Source organism: Xenopus tropicalis, chromosome 8 (assembly GCF_000004195.4).
Source record: "Xenopus tropicalis strain Nigerian chromosome 8, UCB_Xtro_10.0, whole genome shotgun sequence".
NCBI lineage: Eukaryota > Metazoa > Chordata > Amphibia > Anura > Pipidae > Xenopus > Xenopus tropicalis.
Genome location: NC_030684.2, coordinates 48722182 through 48741209, shown reverse-complemented (window position 1 = coordinate 48741209; position 19028 = coordinate 48722182). Strand labels below are relative to the sequence as shown.

Genomic DNA, 19028 nt, shown 5'->3' with positions numbered 1-19028 from the left:
TCTTCCCTCCACACAGCACTCTGCCGTTCTACTCACACTCTAGTTTCTGGCCTGTGGCAATGGTTGTGGTTGAGCCTGATACCAAGACAGCACTATTGTTACTGCTACAGGTGAGAGGTATAAGCAGCATATATATATATATGGTCATGGAACTCCTCTGTGACATATAATATCTATGTTTTATGACAGGGGGTATATTAATTACTATATAATTTACAATTTGGTCTACATGGAAATATAATGAATAATGTACCCCTATTGTAAAATATAAGGATATTATGTGCCAAATTGATTAGGACCTTCTTGCTGTGCCGTCTGATGCTTTAATAATAAAAATGACTGTAATACATAATAGAACTTATGTTTTAGTGGAAAAAATATTTTTTGGTCTAATTTAACTGAACAATGATTACTCTAATACTGTAGTATCCTAGGAGCATCAGTGGACTCAGCTTGTCTTATCATAACATTTATTAAGAACCTAATTTTGATATTTGGTACAATGTTAGACACACTAAACTCGTGCCTTCTGTGCAACCAGCAAAGCATTTAGCTCAGGGGGCTCAAACTCAATTTACCTGGGGGCCGCAGGAGGCAAAGTCAGGATGAGGCTGGGCCGCATAAGGGATTTCACAAAAAATTGGCTTTCAAGGGATGATGCAAGGCACGGCGGGCGGGAGCTGCTGATTGCGGAAATGACGTTATGCCATCATAACAGTTATTATGGGAAGATGTTCTGTGTGCACAATTAGCTCCTTAGCAGCTAATTGTGCACACAGAACATCTTCCCATAATAACTGTTATGATGGCATAACGTCATTTCCGCAATCAGCAGCTCCCGCCCGCCGTGCCTTGCATTATCCCTTGAATCGCAATAAAATCGCGATCCATTCATTGCTTTTGAGAAGGCGTTGGTGCGGGCCACAAAATATTGTACCGAGGGCCGCAAATGGCCCGCGGGCCGCGAGTTTGAGACCCCTGATTTAGCTAATTTTCCCTCCTCTGCTTTGCTGCACTCAGAAGTAAAATGTAAAGCTGAAAAGGAAAGTGGTGCATTGGACAGTATGGGAGTTGGAAGTAGCCAGCAGATTGCAGCACTATCTCTGTCCTTCTGCTTGAATAGAAGCACTTTCAGTTCATGCTAGCAGCGGATTTACTTCACTGGCAAACATTTAAAGAATTTCGCATTCCACTCCAGGTCCCCCAATTCCCAAGCTAAACTCGAAAATCATCTACAGACCTATATTCAGTGAGTCTGTAAAGATAATTGAGATGATGTTTGCTCCTAGAAACTGTCTATTGTTACAGAGATAGTGCAACTAAATCCATTACCTTGACTGACAGTTGGGGTCTGGAATAAAGCATTCCAAATAAATGGCCAGATACATAGATGGCTCCATCTGCTGTTTTATAATCAGGGTTACAGTAAACTACACAGGGGAGTTGACATTTGTTTTTCTACACATGTGCAATGCTCATGTAAGTTGCTAGGGAAAATGAAATTATATTAGGTGTATCTATATCCTGTTTATATATTCCTCATTTAAAGAAATGCCAAACAAAAATGGAAATGGAAAAAAAGAAAGGTTTATTACTTGACATTTTGGCCTCAGACAGAAACCTTTATCTACACTGAAAAACAAACAGAGCACTCCCTCCCCCCATATCTACACTCTAGAGGAGTTTTGGCGCCAAAATATGTTGCTAGGCAACCACAGACACACTCCCACATGTAAACAATACCTGCCTACATATAAAGTGACATCTAAAATCACCTGAAAAAATCCAGGTTAAGGTTAGGTAGTGCTGAGAAAGTACAGCTCAGAACATAAAATCAGTGCAACAGCAAAGTAAAAACAGGGGAAAAAAGTAGACTGAACAAGGTATAGAATAAAAAAAGGAACTGTTTACTTGTATTTTTGTATTTGTCCCCTTTGCATATAAATATATATTTATATATATATTTATATGTATTAACATTATTGTCTCCACATACAGTATGCCAAAGCGGTATGTATGCATGTATGTATAATGGATATCGATAAAGGGTCCTTCAGTTGTTGATGAATGATAACTCCCATCAGACAAGGCTGAATGATATCTCCTGTTGAGAAGGATTATGGGATTAAGTTCAGTAATGCCTGGGTGACATTTAGGGTGGTATGTGATAAAAAAATGTAAAAAAGAGATAGGAGTTCACAAAAATAGATATTAAAAAAGTAATATTTTGCAATTTACATTTGTTCCTTAAACAGCTCATTACACTGTAAAGGGTAAATGCCCATAGGAGGGGTTCTTTCTACATGGTAAATAGCTGAATGGGGCAGTGAGATTAAGATCAGATTTATTAAAAACTGAGGTCAGGTTTTACTGCAATTCAAATTCAAGCCTCTAGGTCCAGTGATATTTCAGTACATCTTGCACTCACCTACCTGCCGCAGCTCATCACATCATAGTACAGGTATGGGACCTATTATCCAAAATGCTTGGGACCTTGGGTTTTTCGTAGTTTGGATCTCCATAACTTAAGTCTGCTAAAAATCATTTAAATATCGAATAAACCCAATAGCACTGTTCTGCCTCCAATAAGGATTCATTATCTTAGTTGGGATAAAGTACAAGGTACTGTTTTATTATTATAGGGAAAAAGGAAATCATTTTTAAAAATGAGAATTATTTGCTTATAATGGAGTCTATGGGAGATGGCCTTCCCGTAATTTGGAACTTTCTAGATAATGGGATCCGGATAAGGGATCCGATACCTGTAATAGCAACAGAAACCTCACTTCCCCAATCCATCATTGACTGTTGCGGACCACTCCAACTCACCCATTTCTAAGACCAGGACTGATGGGAGAGGAGAGACTATGTTGCATTTTAGGCATCCTAGGCTGATGCCTACTTTGTATACCCCTAGTTCTGGCCCTGGTTAAAAAATGCCGAGTAGTGCCGCAGGATCAACCTGTGCCATCTCAAACCACTTCAGGTCCTCCTCTCTGAAACTGCAAGTTCGCTAGAAACCAGGCCCTAATCAGCTTCAAATGAACATGATCCGCATGGGTGTTAGCCCCTGTAATGTGGCTTGAGAAGGGGGAGTAAGGCCTTTGGAGGGTAACGAGAGCTACAAGCACACTTTCACTCTCCTTTAACCTTCCATATAATCAATAATATTTAATCAATAACATTTAGATTTTTTTTACATAACTTTAAAAAGAAAATTTTGAGGAACATATTGACCCTTCAATACAGAATCTTGTGGATGGATTAGAAAGACAAAAACCAAAGAAAGTGGAAAATATACAAGGAAGACAGAAGAAAGATTTGCAAAATATATAACAGAATAAGAATGGCAAAGAAGAAAAATAAAAGTGCAGACTCAAGGCAGTAATGCCGCTCAGAAATGTAATTTAGGGGTTTTGCCAGCTTCACATTTCCGCTTATTTTGTCAAGGGGCACAGTACATCTATTTCTAAAGTTGTTAAGCTCAATGGCAGGCATAACCAGGGACTGGAATAGGAGAACAATGGAAAACAAATCAATGAAGCAGTCAGGATTACAAATTACTCTGCAATTCTCAGGATACATCAGAATACCACTGAATATCCCCTGCCCATAAAACACAGGGTGCAACATAGCATTTTGCTGTGCATTACTGTGCTACGCAGATGGAGCCTCACCATCAAACAAACATTTCTAAAGTCTAACAAAGAAAAACTGAATTGGGTTGATGCAGGATGTCCTCAGCTTTTCATAGCTAATCTTTTTGCATTTCCAAGGTAGAGATGTTTAGGAGGTGGTGGGCCTGGCAATACATAAAGGTCGGAGGCCAAATTGGCAGAGGGGGGCAGGGCAGGACTGGAAATCTGCTGATTCTGGCAAAGTGGATCTGAAATAAAATGCCATAGATAGTCATTATTTATCGGGCCTGTTCTGTTGGGGCCTCTGTGTACTCAAATCAGGGATGAACAACTTGCAGCCCTGGTTGTTATGGAACTACAGCTGCCAGATTTCTTTGGACAGCCTTGGGCTTCCTGTATGATCATATGTGGGCATAATGTACTCCCCTATTGTATATAGGGATAAGGATATCAAGAGAGGTATTCCATGACACAAGACTAAAGACAGAATGCTTTTATAAAGGGAATTCTGAGGTGATGTCTAATATCCAGTATATTTTACAACACAGGTTATAATATTTTTTATGATTTATAAGTTATGAGTTATGAGAGTTATGTGACACAAGTGACATCACTAAACTCCAATAATAACAGATTATATGCCAAGCACCATTATAAATGTTCATAATTTGCAAGATATTTATGGCTTTTGCGCATTATAAGGCATTATAACATGCATGCAACTTTAATTTACACTGTTACATAGTTACATAGTTATATAGGGTTGAAAAAAGACCATTGTCCATCAAGTTCAACCCATCCGAGTAAACCCAGCACACAACCTATACTAACCAATCTATACACTCACATACATAAACTATATATATACAACCAGTAATACTAACTGTAGATATTAGTATCACAATAGCCCTGGATATTCTGCTTGTTCAAAAACTCATCCAGGCCCCTCTTAAAGGCATTAACAGAGTCTGCCATTACCACATCACTAGGAAGGGCATTCCATAACCTCACTGCCCTCACCGTGAAAAACCACCTACGCTGCTTCAAATGGAAGCTCCGTTCCTCTAATCTATAGGGGGGGCCTCTGGTGCGCTGATTGTTTTTATGGGAAAAAAGAACATCCCCCAACTGCCTATAATCCCCTCTAATGTACTTGTACAGAGTAATCATGTCCCCTCGCAAGCGCCTCTTTTCCAGAGAAAACAACCCCAACCTCGACAGTCTAACCTCATAGCTTAAATCTTCCATCCCCTTTACCAGTTTAGTTGCAGTCTCTGCACTCTCTCCAGCTCATTAATATCCTTCTTAAGGACTGGAGCCCAAAACTGCACTGCATACTCAAGGTGAGGCCTTACCAGGGACCTATAAAGGGGCAAAATTATGTTCTCATCCCTTGAGTCAATGCCCTTTTTTATACAAGACAGGACTTTATTTGCTGTAGTAGCCACAGAATGACACTGCCTGGAATTGGACAACTTGTGATCTACAAAAACCCCTAGATCCTTCTCCATTAAGGAAACCCCCAACACACTACCATTCAGTAGATAGTTTGCGTTTATATTATTCCTACCAAAGTGCATAACTTTGCACTTATCAACATTGAACCTCATTTTCCAGTTTGCTGCCCAGTTTTCCAATTTTGTCAAATCGCTCTGCAAAGCGGCAGCATCCTGCATGGAACTTATAGTTTTGCACAATTTAGTGTCATCAGCAAAAATAGAAACAGTACTGTCTATGCCCACCTCCAGGTCATTAATAAACAAGTTAAAAAGCAAAGGACCAAGGACTGACCCCTGCGGTACTCCACTAACCACACTGGCCCAATTAGAAAATGTTCCATTTACCACCACTCTTTGTACTCTATCCTTCAGCCAGTTTTCTATCCAATTACAAATATTATGTTCTAGGCCAATATTCCTCAATTTGATCATTAACCTTCTGTGAGGTACTGTATCAAACGCTTTAGCAAAATCTAAGTAGATGACATCAACTGCCATTCCAGCATCAAGGTTCCTGCTCACCTCCTTATAAAAGGCAACTAAATTAGTCTGGCAAGATCTGTTACGCATAAAACCATGCTGGCACAAACTAATAGTATTGTGAACTGCAATGTATTCAACTATCCTATCCCTTATTACCCCTTCCAGAAGCTTTCCTACTACTGATGTCAGACTAACAGGCCTATAGTTTTCAGGCTGAGAACGAGATCCCTTTTTAAATAATGGCACCACATTAGCAATCCGCCAGTCTCTCGGCACCATGCCAAACCTCAACGAATCCTGAAAAATTATGTGAAGAGGCTTGGCAATCACAGCGCTCAGCTCATTTAATACCCTGGGATGAATCCCATCCGGTCCTGGACCTTTGTTTACCTTTACATGTTCAAGTCTCTTTTGAATTTCCTCCTGAGTGACCCATGCGCCAGTAGCTAAATTACTAGCACTGGGTAAATTAAAAGGGAAGCCTTCATTATCTGGCTCCTCAGATGTATAGACAGATGAAAAATAAGAGTTCAAAATTTCTGCTTTTTCCCCGTTCTCATCAACCAACGTACCCCCCCGTGATAATAAAGTTCCCACCCAACTTTATTATCACGGTTGCTACAAAGCAGGAAAAAGTCAAGAAAGTCATGGTACACGATAGCATTAAGGTTAATAGAATGTAAGATTATTGGGGCAGGGACCTTATTCCAACGGTGCATATTTATTCTCACTATTCCTGTTTGTATTTAGGCCTCATGGTGCTATATAAATAAATACAACACAATAGGTTTGCTTATAGTAAGCCTGAGGTAGCGGAATATTATGATATAACATAACGCATTAGTCTGGCATATTTACAAAAAAAAAGAAGAACAAAAAATAATGTGTTAGATGTTGCTTATTCACGGGGAATAATAGAGCTTAAAAATTTGCCATTTGGTATATAAGATTTTACATTATTATGTTTTGCATCAGTGTGACCTGTAAAACTTCTTTTTGTTATTCTAATATGAGAATGAAAGGGTGTTTTAAAAAAAAAAAAAAAAAAATCCAAACACACAAACAACGCATGCAGGTCTGAACATTTACAATCATACTGAACTCAAGTCATTTACCCGAAAAAATTCTTTGGTTGATCCTGAGTCCAACGTGCCATAAGCTATTTCTGTTTGTTTGGCCAAGTCCTCTGCACTCTCAATAGGGGACACCATTCTCTCCACTGTAAGGAAAGCAGCCAAGTTGGCAGTGTAGGAAGAGATTATGATTAAAGTGAAGAACCACCACACTCCTCCGACTATCCTCCCTGACAGGGACCTGAAAGGAAAGGGAATATTATCATTTTATTAATCCCAGACATTCATGCATGTAACAGTAATCATCTCCTATATAAAATATAAAGCTGGAACAATAAATAACATAATCTGTTCTGGAATGAACAACCAGAGCTGACTTTCCAGGGGTGGGCACATAGGGGTAACTGCCCGGGGCTCTATACTTGCCAAAGAAAACTCAGCTATTTCATTCATAAGCCACAGTGTCCATTGTATTGTTTTCTGTTGAACAGCACGCTGTCTCAAATTTACAAACAAAGGGAAACTAAGCAGTCTTTTACTCGCTGCAGCTTTGTAAATATAATTAATATTTGCAAAATGTTGCTCTTTTTTGGCACCTTTGTATAAATGTGCCCTAACTTAGAACTATGCTTCACAATCACTGATACAAGATAATCACGTTCCTTGTGCAGTATCACTTGTTCTGCATTGCAGAGGCCATAAGCAACAGCTCCTTGCAAAATGCTACAAATGCATTCTGCATAACGGGGCAAGAAATTGATTGTGGGTTATGGCTTGTTCTAAAGGTTATTCGGTTTTTAGGGGACTCCCGGAAACCCACTATGGAGCAATAATCTGAACGCATTCAGTTTTCTTAATATTTACTGCAGTCTAGAAATATGTTTAACCCTTTGAAATTTTCGAGTCTTAAGTCCCATATTGCATTTTTAATGTGTTAATGCAAGATGGCTTCACTGCTATTTGTAATAAATAATGGTCCCACTGGTGGGAATAATGTTTCGTTAGTGGGGTTCAAAAAAAGTTTAATAAAAAGGGCAACTATAAATGCACAATAGGTCTGAAACTGTGGGGTTAGTCCCGATAGGTGTACACATGGCAGAAGAAGGTCTTGGTGGTAACTGAATGCCAGTTAGATTCAGAGTAAATCAGAATAAATGCTTACTTATGCTGGATAATCCTGGAACTACAGCATTCTGACAATGTTATTATGTATCTGTTGAGCTGTTGAGCTAAGGGGGTAACTTGGCAAATACTGGCCAATAAGGTGGGGGTTTCAAAATGATTGTTTATCATCCCCTTAACAAATACATAGGAGGAGAATAGTTACTTGTTGGCCCAAAACATTGTTCCTATACATATTTGCATTTGTCAGAGAAAGCTGCCATACTGTATATAGCTGTACTGAAAATGTAGGATACATACTTTAAAAAGCAATATTAAGAAAAAGAGAGAGTCATCTGATGTTTCTTAGGTGTTTTCTAAGCAGAGTGGCCTATCAACATCTATTCTTTTCTCTCAAGAAAATTAATTTTCAAATTACCAGCAGGTGGTGCTGTCGTCTTAAATTCAATATACAACAGAATAACAGGTTAAAAACCGCTAATATCTTGAAAACTAGAAAAATGGCAATGACAAACATACTTTTGGAATAGTGTTCTGGGCAATTATAATTGTTATATTGCATTTTCTAAGTCTACTAAAAAATCAATAAAACATTAATTGATTTATGGATTATTAATCTAATTAAGGATTAATTAAAACTTATTTATATCTTAGCTGGGATCAATTACAAGGTACTGTTTTATTACTACAGAGAAAAAGGAAATCATTTTTAAAATTCTAAATTATTTAATTAAAATGGAGTCTATGGGAGATGGGCTTTCTGTAATTCGGAGCTTTCTGGATAACGGGTTTCCGGATAAGGCATCCTGTACCTGTACAATAGATTAAGTCATTCTGTGCAGGGAGTCTTCCTTTATTCATGTAACTGGGAACTGCCATATTGTCTTCATCTCTTGAACCTATTATTGTTTTATTGTCTGTAATCTGTATTTTCAATGAGTACACCCATATAGTGTACAATGCTGCTGAACATGTTGGCGCTTTAAAGATAGGTAATAAAAATAATAATAGTGATAATCATCACAGCCAGCTACATTTCAGCTGAAGATTGTAAAGAAACAGTGGCCTTTTTGGACAAAGTGACATTAATAGTGGTAGAAGGCTTTTTAATGAGCAGATCCTTTTAAAGGGAGAACCTCACAGAGGTAGGAAAACCCTAGAGAGGTTCTAGGAAATTCATGGCTTTTCGGTGCACTGTGCCTTTGTAACTATATGATGTGTTTACATTGTTGTCAGGTATACAATTCATTACATGTCGAGTTTCTGGCGATGATGTCCCTTTAAGGATGCAAATTTGTGAAATGGAAAACACTGGAGCGATGAACCAAAATTAATTCTTATGCACATTTCAAGGTCAATGATGCTTGTTTTAGCTGCATGAATGAACCGTGCACTTCCTGAAAATAGAGAGGGAATTAACCCCTGCATTGTGCAGGCTGTAGCCGGCAGCCTCGTCAGACTGTATCAAGTAATAAATCGATAATGTCAATATTATTTTCACATGCATTGACTCTGAGGCACAGACGCATGGTTTTAACTGCCGTGAAACCTTTTAACCTTCCAGGGACCTTTGTAAAGCCCCCAAAATGACATTGTAATCTCTAAGTGTCATCAGGGGATCAGTGTTACGACTGTAATAAAGCAATCAATAAGGACAGCAAATTATATGTGCCCTTAGAAGCCAGTGACCCTATAAAGATGGCAAAGGCATTATCCTCCTTGAAAGATAGCCACAAATGTGTAGGGTAAATACACAATAGAAAGATAAAAGCATTTCTGTTCTGCTGTGAAATGATCGTGACATGCATAATGCAGAAAATGTTATAAATACTTGTATTATTATGTGTTAAATCTGCAACTATTAATGTCCTCTAGCCGCAAAGGAAAAAAATGGATATGAGATTCCTAACAAAAATGTATATTTAATGGTGATTTAATGTATTCTCCTACAGTTTTCCCCTACCATTCTGTCATTATTGTGTTTTTGCTATTGTACACTCTATATGTGACTGTCAATTTGGATAAGCCTTACTCTTGGTTTTATTTGTGAAGTGTATTTATATATTTTAAAATACAGGAGAAATACTCCATAAGGAATAATACTTATAGGGTCAGTGTACCACCTTGTTCATGACAAGTGCAATGAATAGGGATTGTGCTGAACATACATTTTGCCTATTGTTTTAATCATGAATCTATGGTATTTTAATTTTTGAGTTAAAAAAAACAAAGGAAAAAAGGGAGATAGAAGCTACTTCATGGTTGCTTGTTGGGAGGGTGTAGCACGGTGGATTTTCTATTGATTTTATAATGATTTACAATATATACATCTGCTTTGACATATGATTCAAATCTTAGCTTTGAGTCAAGTAAAATCAGCAGATTTTTTGGACAGCTATTGTCCAGTGTTCAAGGTACAATGTCTTTGTTCTATGTATATTACTGGGTAAACAGTAAACACAGGTATTGTTACCCAGCAAATATCCTTGGAATAAACAAACAGAGAGCTGATAGACAGTATAATCTATGTACAACTTATTTGAGAAACAGGCCTGCTACAAGGCTATAAATTGTATAGTTAGATCTTTTTGTTCATGACAAAGGTTTGTAGACAATATTGCACAAGTTATCACTTGGTGTTGGGGGTTTTGCTAAGAACTCTGGTATAAAAGGGAGCCTCCACCATGTGTCAGGAGCTTTGCCTAGGACTCCTGAACGAGTGCCGGGACATTTGGATCATCACTTGGTTATCGGGAACCTGAAGGTCTTGCACCAAAGGTTGTGGGGCTCCCCGATTGTGCTGAATTGATGCAGAACTGGCTATGTTTGTAACTATAATCATACAAAGATAAGTAAATCTATTTAATTCTATTATTACTTGTGTGTGTGTGTAAGTTATTGCTCAATAACAGTTTATCAGAAGGTTTAATCATTGATCCTGCATATTTATTAATATTTGTCATTAATTAAGGTTCACCTCCTTTATTACAGAGGGAGATTATTTGATTACCAAGGCACAGATAGTCTCTCTGCTAATAAAACAGTCACAACACAAGGAGAAGGTTTGTATAATGGTAATCTACCTCACAAGGAAACCAACATGGAGTAGCTTCTGTTTCCCTGTTTGACCTGTTCAGCTCAAGAAATAACATAAAACACAGATATTTTCTTTTTTTTCAACTATGAAAGAATATATATTGTGTGTAAGTCAAAAATCCTCATACCATAGAAAGGCCTTTCATTGGTAATTTGAGTGTTCCTAAATAACTTAAATAAAAGGACACTTTATTCTCAAATTCTGACTTAGCACCTTTAGACAAAGGTAAAATAAAATGAAGGTACCATTTCCCCCCACCCTGTTTTACCTGCTGCCCACAGTATAAAGCGCAGAGAGTTGCAGCTGGCAGGAAATTTGTTATACAAAGAGGAGCACTTGCAGGTACAATATGCATCCATAGCCCTTTAATGAATGTCTGTTAAAGGCAGGCGATGGTTTCTTCAACAACTGGGTGCTGGCCTTTACACCCACTATGCATTTGTCACTGTGCAAGGGCTAGGCGAAGCATATGGTCATCTAAGGGCTGCAATTTTACTTACTTGAGTCCCCTAGTAATTGTGACTAGCCCTATGTATACTGAACAGTTATAAATGTTTTTGCATCAAAGCAGGAAAACCTATATCGGAAAGATGTTAGCTAAAGAGTGATTGCTTTATGAGCCAAGCTGCCATTATACCATTTTTCAAGCGGAGGGCATGTTACAGTGTTTAGGTGCGCCTTCATCACCCCAGCACTGTCTGCTCCCAATGATATGAATATACCCCAACATGAAGATAAATAAGGCTCCTTAAGAGGAATAACCAACATGTTCTTCTGAACAGTTGGGAAAGAATGTATAAATGGTGATCATTTTTCTTTAATCTATCATGTACAGCGAATCAAATGGCTGCATGGTTGTTATGAAGCTATACAGTTATAGATTTACTTATGTGTAAGGAACGTAGACAAGACTAGAGAGGGCTCTATTCAAGGGAAATATATATCTTTGAATAAGAGATGACCAGCAGCACTTAACAGCACTATATGTGACTGCAAGCATTTCTTCTAATATTTATTTGCTTTATAGATATTCCATACCTCAGTATAATTAGCTAAATATTAAACTTATTAACAAGTCACCTGAAAGGAAACATTGCTTATTTAAGAGAATCATTTAATTTCTTCTGATTTTTTTCTAGTGATATTCAGTAAAACACAGCGGGGTCTTTTTCTGTTCATGTTGGGTATTTTCATTGCTTCGACAAGAAATTATACAGGTATGGGACCTGTTATTCAGAATGCTCAGGACCTGGGGTTTAAGGGATAAGGGATAATTCCATAATTGGATGTCCATACCTTACGCTTACTAAAAAATTATTTAAGCATTTACAGTATTTAACCCTGTAGGATTGTTTTGCTTCCAATAAGGATTCATTATATCTTTGTTGGAATAAAGTTCAAGGTAGTGTTTTATTATTACTGAGAAACAGGAAATCATCTTTACAAATTTGAAATATTTGATTAAATGGAGTCTATGGGAAATGGCCTTCACAAAAAATGGTTTCATTGTACCCACAAGGCTAAAATGCAAATTTAACTTTATATTTCTGTTTTCTAGACGAATAACCAGCAATATTACTATGTGAATTTACCTATGCCTATAACTTGCAAACCCCTGTGCTTAGTCCCAACTCCTACGTTGGAAACCACCATCAGTGATTCGCTTCAGAAACACCAATCTTCTTTCTTCCCCTACCCTTAATTTTATATATTACCATAAACATTACTGGATGTTAACTCTAAAATGCTGGCCATGCACAGATGCCCCACACTTTGAGATGGCTGATGGCATTTTTGGCAGGAGGTATAGGGTTGAAGGCTAATTATTTTAGGAGATTACAATACACAAAGTGAAACTGTGTATAAAAGTGCATTGTTTCTGACAGTAACAGTTTGGTCGGAGTATATTAGGCCCTTAAATTGTAGTTTCCTTATCTTATTAGTTTACATCCCACTTTATACAGCCAGCTGTATATTCATTCTGCTTTTTTTGCCCATTGTTTAATGAAGAAATACTGTTCTCTGTGACCATTATTGCTATAACTGCAAGACTTCATACAATCCCAGACAGGAGTCTCTAAAGAATTACCCTATCAAATGATTCATAAGCAAAATAATATATGTAAATGTAAGGCCAGTAAAACAATTGACATCTGATCTGTTCAAACATACCAGAGAGCATAGTTTCATTTTTTTAGATGTACTATAGGTAACATGTGCTGACACAGCTACAAACATTCTATTGTAATGGTTTATTGGCATGGCATTTGTCAGTGTTAAGGCATAATTAACAGACCCTGCTTTGTAGGACTAGATCTTGATAAAATAAGCTGGTCTCTTCTAGATGGTCTCTATATTATTAAAGAGCCAAGACAAGGGACACTTGAGTTAAGGGATAAAATCAATATGAACACTTGAATTGTGTTTAGCAAAGGACAAGTGTCGTGCTATCTAATGCTCAAAAAAAAATATTTTTATACAGAATAGGTTTGCTTGATCCCCTACTTCCTACAGTTCTGAGTAATACAAACCTTCTCACCAGGAGGTGGAAAACAATTTTTTAACAAAAATATACAAACACAATATAAAAACTGTACTTTTTAACAATCATCTCAATTCAACGAAAATAGCTGTGGTAATAACCCAAATAAATTATTACTGCCACTACAGGCCACAGCTGAAAAAAAATTGGGTCCCCCACATGAGGATCTAATAAATTCAGCCTAAGACTAATATGTGAAATACATGCAAATTTTATTCTAAGGTAATCATTTATTTCCATTGAATTTATAAATTAAATAAACCCAATATATTCCTCCGCCAAGATTTCTGTGCTATATTATTATTATTACTGGAGATATGGACAACAACAACAAAAAATCTTCAGAGATTGAAGAACTGATGTATGATTAAGGTGCTATTTAAATTGCAATATATAGATGAGTTGACTGGCCAGTCACATTTTGTTATGTATGGGAATAAATTATTGGCTGAGAAGGCCTGGTTGTTAACTTCAAGCATTGAAATAGCAAAATCATTGATAATTTTGCTGACAACCAGCAAGTAAGGAACGTAAAACATAATAAAAGCTTTCCATGTGATGTCCCAAAGCTTATTTGCCGGTCTTTCCAACTGGGCTAACACATGGTCAACAGCAGCTTTAATGCCCTCATACCTTGTTTCAGTAGCAAAGCAGACAAAACAGAGAACAAAGCAAACATTTGGAGAACTAGCCTATAGCTGCTTTTAGAGTTTTTTTTTCTACTACGAATAAAGCTGCATTAAAAAAAACTTGAAAGCTTGCTTATTTATTAAAAAAAAATCTGAATTTAAAAAAATCAATCGAATCAAAAATGTGAATACCCTGAATTTGTGAGTTTACAAACTGGGAAAAAGAATTAAAAAAATCTCAAATTGAATCTTGCCTAGGACAACTCCCATTGTCTTCAGCATGAACTTGGAAGCTTTTAGATGCTGAAGTTTTACATTCGAGTTCTCTTTGTATTTAAAAATAAACAGCAAACATTCAAGTTTGTGAACCCTATTTTGAATATTGGGAGTTTTAGCACAAAAATATTTGAATAGTGGAAAAATCGTATTAGATCGTTAAAAAATTCCCCCCATGGTGTTTGACTTGGCTTAAGGCAAAACTACTGACCCTTCTGCCATTAAATCAAAGTATATTCTTTCAACTTTGTCTAGAGCAAAATGCAAAAACACCATTATTAAAAAGGGTTTCTTTAAACTGATGTATTGATGTAAATATTTGGGTGTATTTTATCCAGAGTCTACTTTATCAGCATATTTATACTTTGCAATGAATAGAAGCTGCCACTCTCCATCAATTGCCTGAAAGTTCATCTAAAACAACTTTAATTACAGGCAAAAAGACTGATTTGTGCCAATTTAACAATGAAATACGCCTGGTCTGATGTCAGTTACAACTGATCAGATGAGAACTTTAATTCTCAAATTTATGTAATTATTTTATAAAAACTTGAATATTAGAATGGGTAGTTGTAATTAAAACCCACAATTAACATATTCCACAAATAGTACTGGTCACCTTTTTTCTGTAGTTACTGGACTTGTAGATTTATCGGTTATATACTATATCTCCCAAATGTGGGGGTTCAGTCTGGCATGGCACAATAATGTTTATGCAATGGACTCCTTTGCAATGTGCTCAAATTGGGATGTGGGTTTGCTGTGCCGGATGGTATAAAATTCACAGATTCACACCAACAGTTGGCTCATGATGTCCCATTTCTGCTGTCCATATTAGCTGTTCCTGACTTGTTCTTGTTTAAACCCCTGTCTGCCTGCCATGTTGCTTAAACTCTGCCAGCCCTGATCTCTCCTTTTTGCTGCTTTAACCATTGCTGTATCTTGTCTTATTGTGCATGTGCCTACCTTCAAGTAACCCTCCCTGTGCCTGCCTTTATGTTTGTTCTGCTGAATAAAAGCTACTTTTGTTATTTACTGTAATTCATGCCTGCCTGCCTACCTGTACCCTTCTTGGTCACTACAATAAACACTAAGGCCACTGGCCCTTGAAGCCCATGATGTGACCACCTGATTGCGACAGGGGGATATTAAATTAAAATTACGAGGTCTTATATAGATTTCAATGATGTGTTTAGGAGAAGTGGGGAAAATCTCAAGTAAGAACTTTCCAATTACAGTAGATGGCATTTCTGAATGCAGATATGTTGTTTGTCACCCATTCCATGACATGGCCACACTCTTAGGGGCTGATTTACTAAGACACGATTTTGAATCCGAATTGGAAAAATTCCGATTGGAAACGAACATTTTGCGACTTTTTCGTATTTTTTGCGACTTTTTCGTAGTTTTTGCGATTTTTTCGGCGTCTTTACGATTTTTGCGTAAAAATGCGAGTTTTTCGTAGCCATTCCGAAAGTTGCACAAAGTCGCGATTTTTTCGTAGCGTTAACAGTTGCGCGCAAAGTCGCGCCTTTTTCGTAGCGTTAAAACTTAAAAGGCGCGACGTTTCGCGCAAGTTTTAACGCTACGAAAAAAATCGCGACTTTGCGCAACTTTCTTAATGGCTACGAAAAACTCGCGTTTTTACGCAAAAATCGTAAAGACGCCGGAAAAATCGCAAAAAATACGAAAAAAAATCGCAAAATTACCGATCATTACGAAAAAAACGCAATCGGACGCATTCGGCCCGTTTGTGGGTTAGTAAATGTGCCCCTTAGCGTGCCATATATTTGTCTCTAGCCTCATACAATCTGAAGCTATGGGAATGCCAGTTCTGATATTGTTACAGAGGCCAGTATAAGGTATTCTAATGTATTAGATTGGGAATTTCTGAAAAAAAGTAGTTGAGGAATTTTCAAACACAACTGTACGGATTTAAAAAAAGAAAATAGATCTTCCTATGGTTGCCTTACAATTGATGGCAGTGCTGCCGGAGACCCAAAGAGGCAACAGAAGCAGCATTCACCCTAAAATGCACCGTCAGAACCAAATGAAAGGAGAATGTTGGTTTAACAGCTGTGAAGAGTGGCTAATGAACACCGTGCAAAATACATGAGGTTATGGCAAACAATGGAGGGATGAACAGAACAAAACAAAACATGAAGGCATGAAGAAAGTAGCATGAGCAGTCACAAGCCTAATGACTGAGGTAATTAAATTGCTGTTGCATGTATTTATTCAAGCAACCAGCTGTTATTTGGAATAGCAGCATTTGTTATATGCACCAAGCAGATGACCGTAAAATGAGATATGCAGCAAAAACACGGTAGACCTCCAAGCATTGCTAAAACAGAAAGACCCTATGCATTTTACAGTCTCAACATGGTGAATATAAGTTTGAGCAGGCATGTATAAATGGTATGGCAGGTCAAACCAATTATACATGGCGAATGGTGGCAGGCAATATGTGTTTGTGATGATGCTTAGCGATAAGTGGATATGCGATGAAGAAAACAAATTTTGGAATCAAGAAAGTAACATATATACACCATGACGTCAGTGTATGACCATAAAATGCAAGAAGGTAATGGAGTGATATGTAACAAACCTTGGAGAGATATCGCATCCTTGCTGCATAAAGGCACCCAGGGAAAACCACAGGCTGTTAAATATCCCAAACTCATTTGGAGGATCAGGAGGGTTCTGAGGGTCACGAGCTTCATCAGTGTCCTCCAAATGCCATTCATAAGGGCTGAATCTGCTAACTAGGAAGAGAACTACACTGACTCCAATGTATGCAAATACTATACACATCCATATTTCATAGGCCAAAGGATCCAGGAAGGAGAACACTCCTGGTTTAGATTTCTGAGGCTTCTTAATCATGATGGAGATTCCAAGGCTCATAAATGGTTTGGAAAAATCAATGACTTCTTCCCGTACCAGAGTAATTGTGAGTGGGGCCACAGCTATATCCGCCCTCTGAAAACAAAGGAAAACATGTGAATAGGCAACTTAGTTGAAGCATGGCAAAACACCACTAGAATCAACAACAATGCAGTTATGATTTTAGACTGAGTAAGACTTGGAAAAATAAAGAGAATTAAAGGGCCAGCAAAATCTTACATCTGAAACAAAAAAAGGGAGTATCATGTTAGTTACCCTTATGGATGCATTTGGAAGAGAAACATAAAAATCACATTCATTATAATTAAAGCCATTCTGTTTGACATTTGAATTAAATTCCATGCCTTTATTGTTGATCATAATGTCTGTTAATCTATCTATCTATCTATCTATCTATCTATCTATCTATCTATAATCATCTATCTATCTATCTATCTATCATCTATCTATCATCATCTATCTCTGTCTATATTTAAATGGCAACCAATCTAACTTGCAGATTTATATTTTTTAAATATAATTAGACTGTGAAGAGATTGCAGTTATATTAATTGCAGGCAAGTTGACAGTGCCTACCATGTAGCTTTCCTAAAATAAGGCATTTTTGAAAGACAGCTGTAGTGGTCAGAAATAGGTAGCTCATGCTCATATGGTATGTCAGGTACTTGATGCAATTGAACTCTGGGCTGTGTCTGCGTTAACCTACTGAGCAACTTGGAGCATATTTGAGTTTGTGCTGGCCATTTTCCTTAACAGGTCTCAATATCTTTCTTTTCCGCAAAATGTTGTTTGCTACATGTGGCCTCAGTTGATCAATTAAGTAACTATTTAAGCTTGCCTCACATCGCATTGGCTTGCTTGATCATTTATCTTCCTAGCCTGATCCTGCCAGTTTTGTTGATTATCTTAGCCTGATCTCTGCTCTGTTGCTGGTTCCTGAGTTCCCTAGTCCTTGTTCTGTTCCCTGCCTGCTTTGTGTTTTGATATCCTGGTATTGACCTTGGCCTGTTCTTCAGATTTCTTCTAGTCCTTAGCCTTGTCCTTGGCCTTTTATTGGGCTCTCCTTGTTTGCTTCTCATTTTGCCTGTATTATGGACTTGCTCATTATTTGCTGCCTGTTTCTGACCTCTGACCTGGTATTGCATCTTTTACCTTGCTCTGTATCTGCTAAGTTGTTCCTTATTATTCTTATTAAATCATTCTTGCTTCATACAACATGTCCTCTGTCTGCTATCAAGCCAACTTCATTTACTACCCAGGTTATACAGCACAGCTCCTACCCATAAGCCACTCACCTGTGGCCCAATCTGACATGGTATGCCCTATGTACATAATAAACTATACCATTGTGCTTCATAAATAGGCATTTCTGTTACTGTAGAGTTCTAGGTCAATATATTCAATATATTCTACAGTGACCGAAGCGCTTACTAATTTCCCATTAGCTGCCACTGCTTATTATATATTGATACTGCCAGCCATCCAAGCAAAAGGACCAAAGCACCTTCCTTCTTAATCTTTGGGTAAGAGTATGAATGGTTTTAGTTACAGAAGCAATAATGATTGGATATTACAAAGTGATTTGTTTTGTTTTGCGAGACACCTTTATAGGACCATGGCTATCCTTTAGGAAAAAAACAGATGAAAGATAAAAATAAAACATTTTTCTTCTAAAACAGAATATTAGTCTCTAAAAATCTGAAATATTGTTAAGTATTAATATATCAGAATACTTTTTTAAATGATGATTTGTTAATCTATT

The 19028-nt window shown here is 37.4% G+C and overlaps 1 protein-coding gene across 5 annotated transcripts in view; it reads right to left on the bottom strand.

Moving 5' to 3' along the window:
- Positions 1-19028, bottom strand: part of gria3 (glutamate receptor, ionotropic, AMPA 3) — a 176827-nt gene that overhangs the window by 14070 nt on the left and 143729 nt on the right. For all 5 annotated transcript variants that reach the window (XR_001171456.3, XM_018096128.2, XM_012967925.3 and 2 more), the window contains 2 exon segments: positions 16968-17341; positions 6736-6934 (listed from right to left, as the gene is read on the bottom strand). Coding sequence is in view for 4 of the 5 variants with exons in the window: in XM_018096128.2 (XP_017951617.1) it covers positions 6736-6934; positions 16968-17341 (573 nt within the window). In the remaining variant the exon portion in view is untranslated.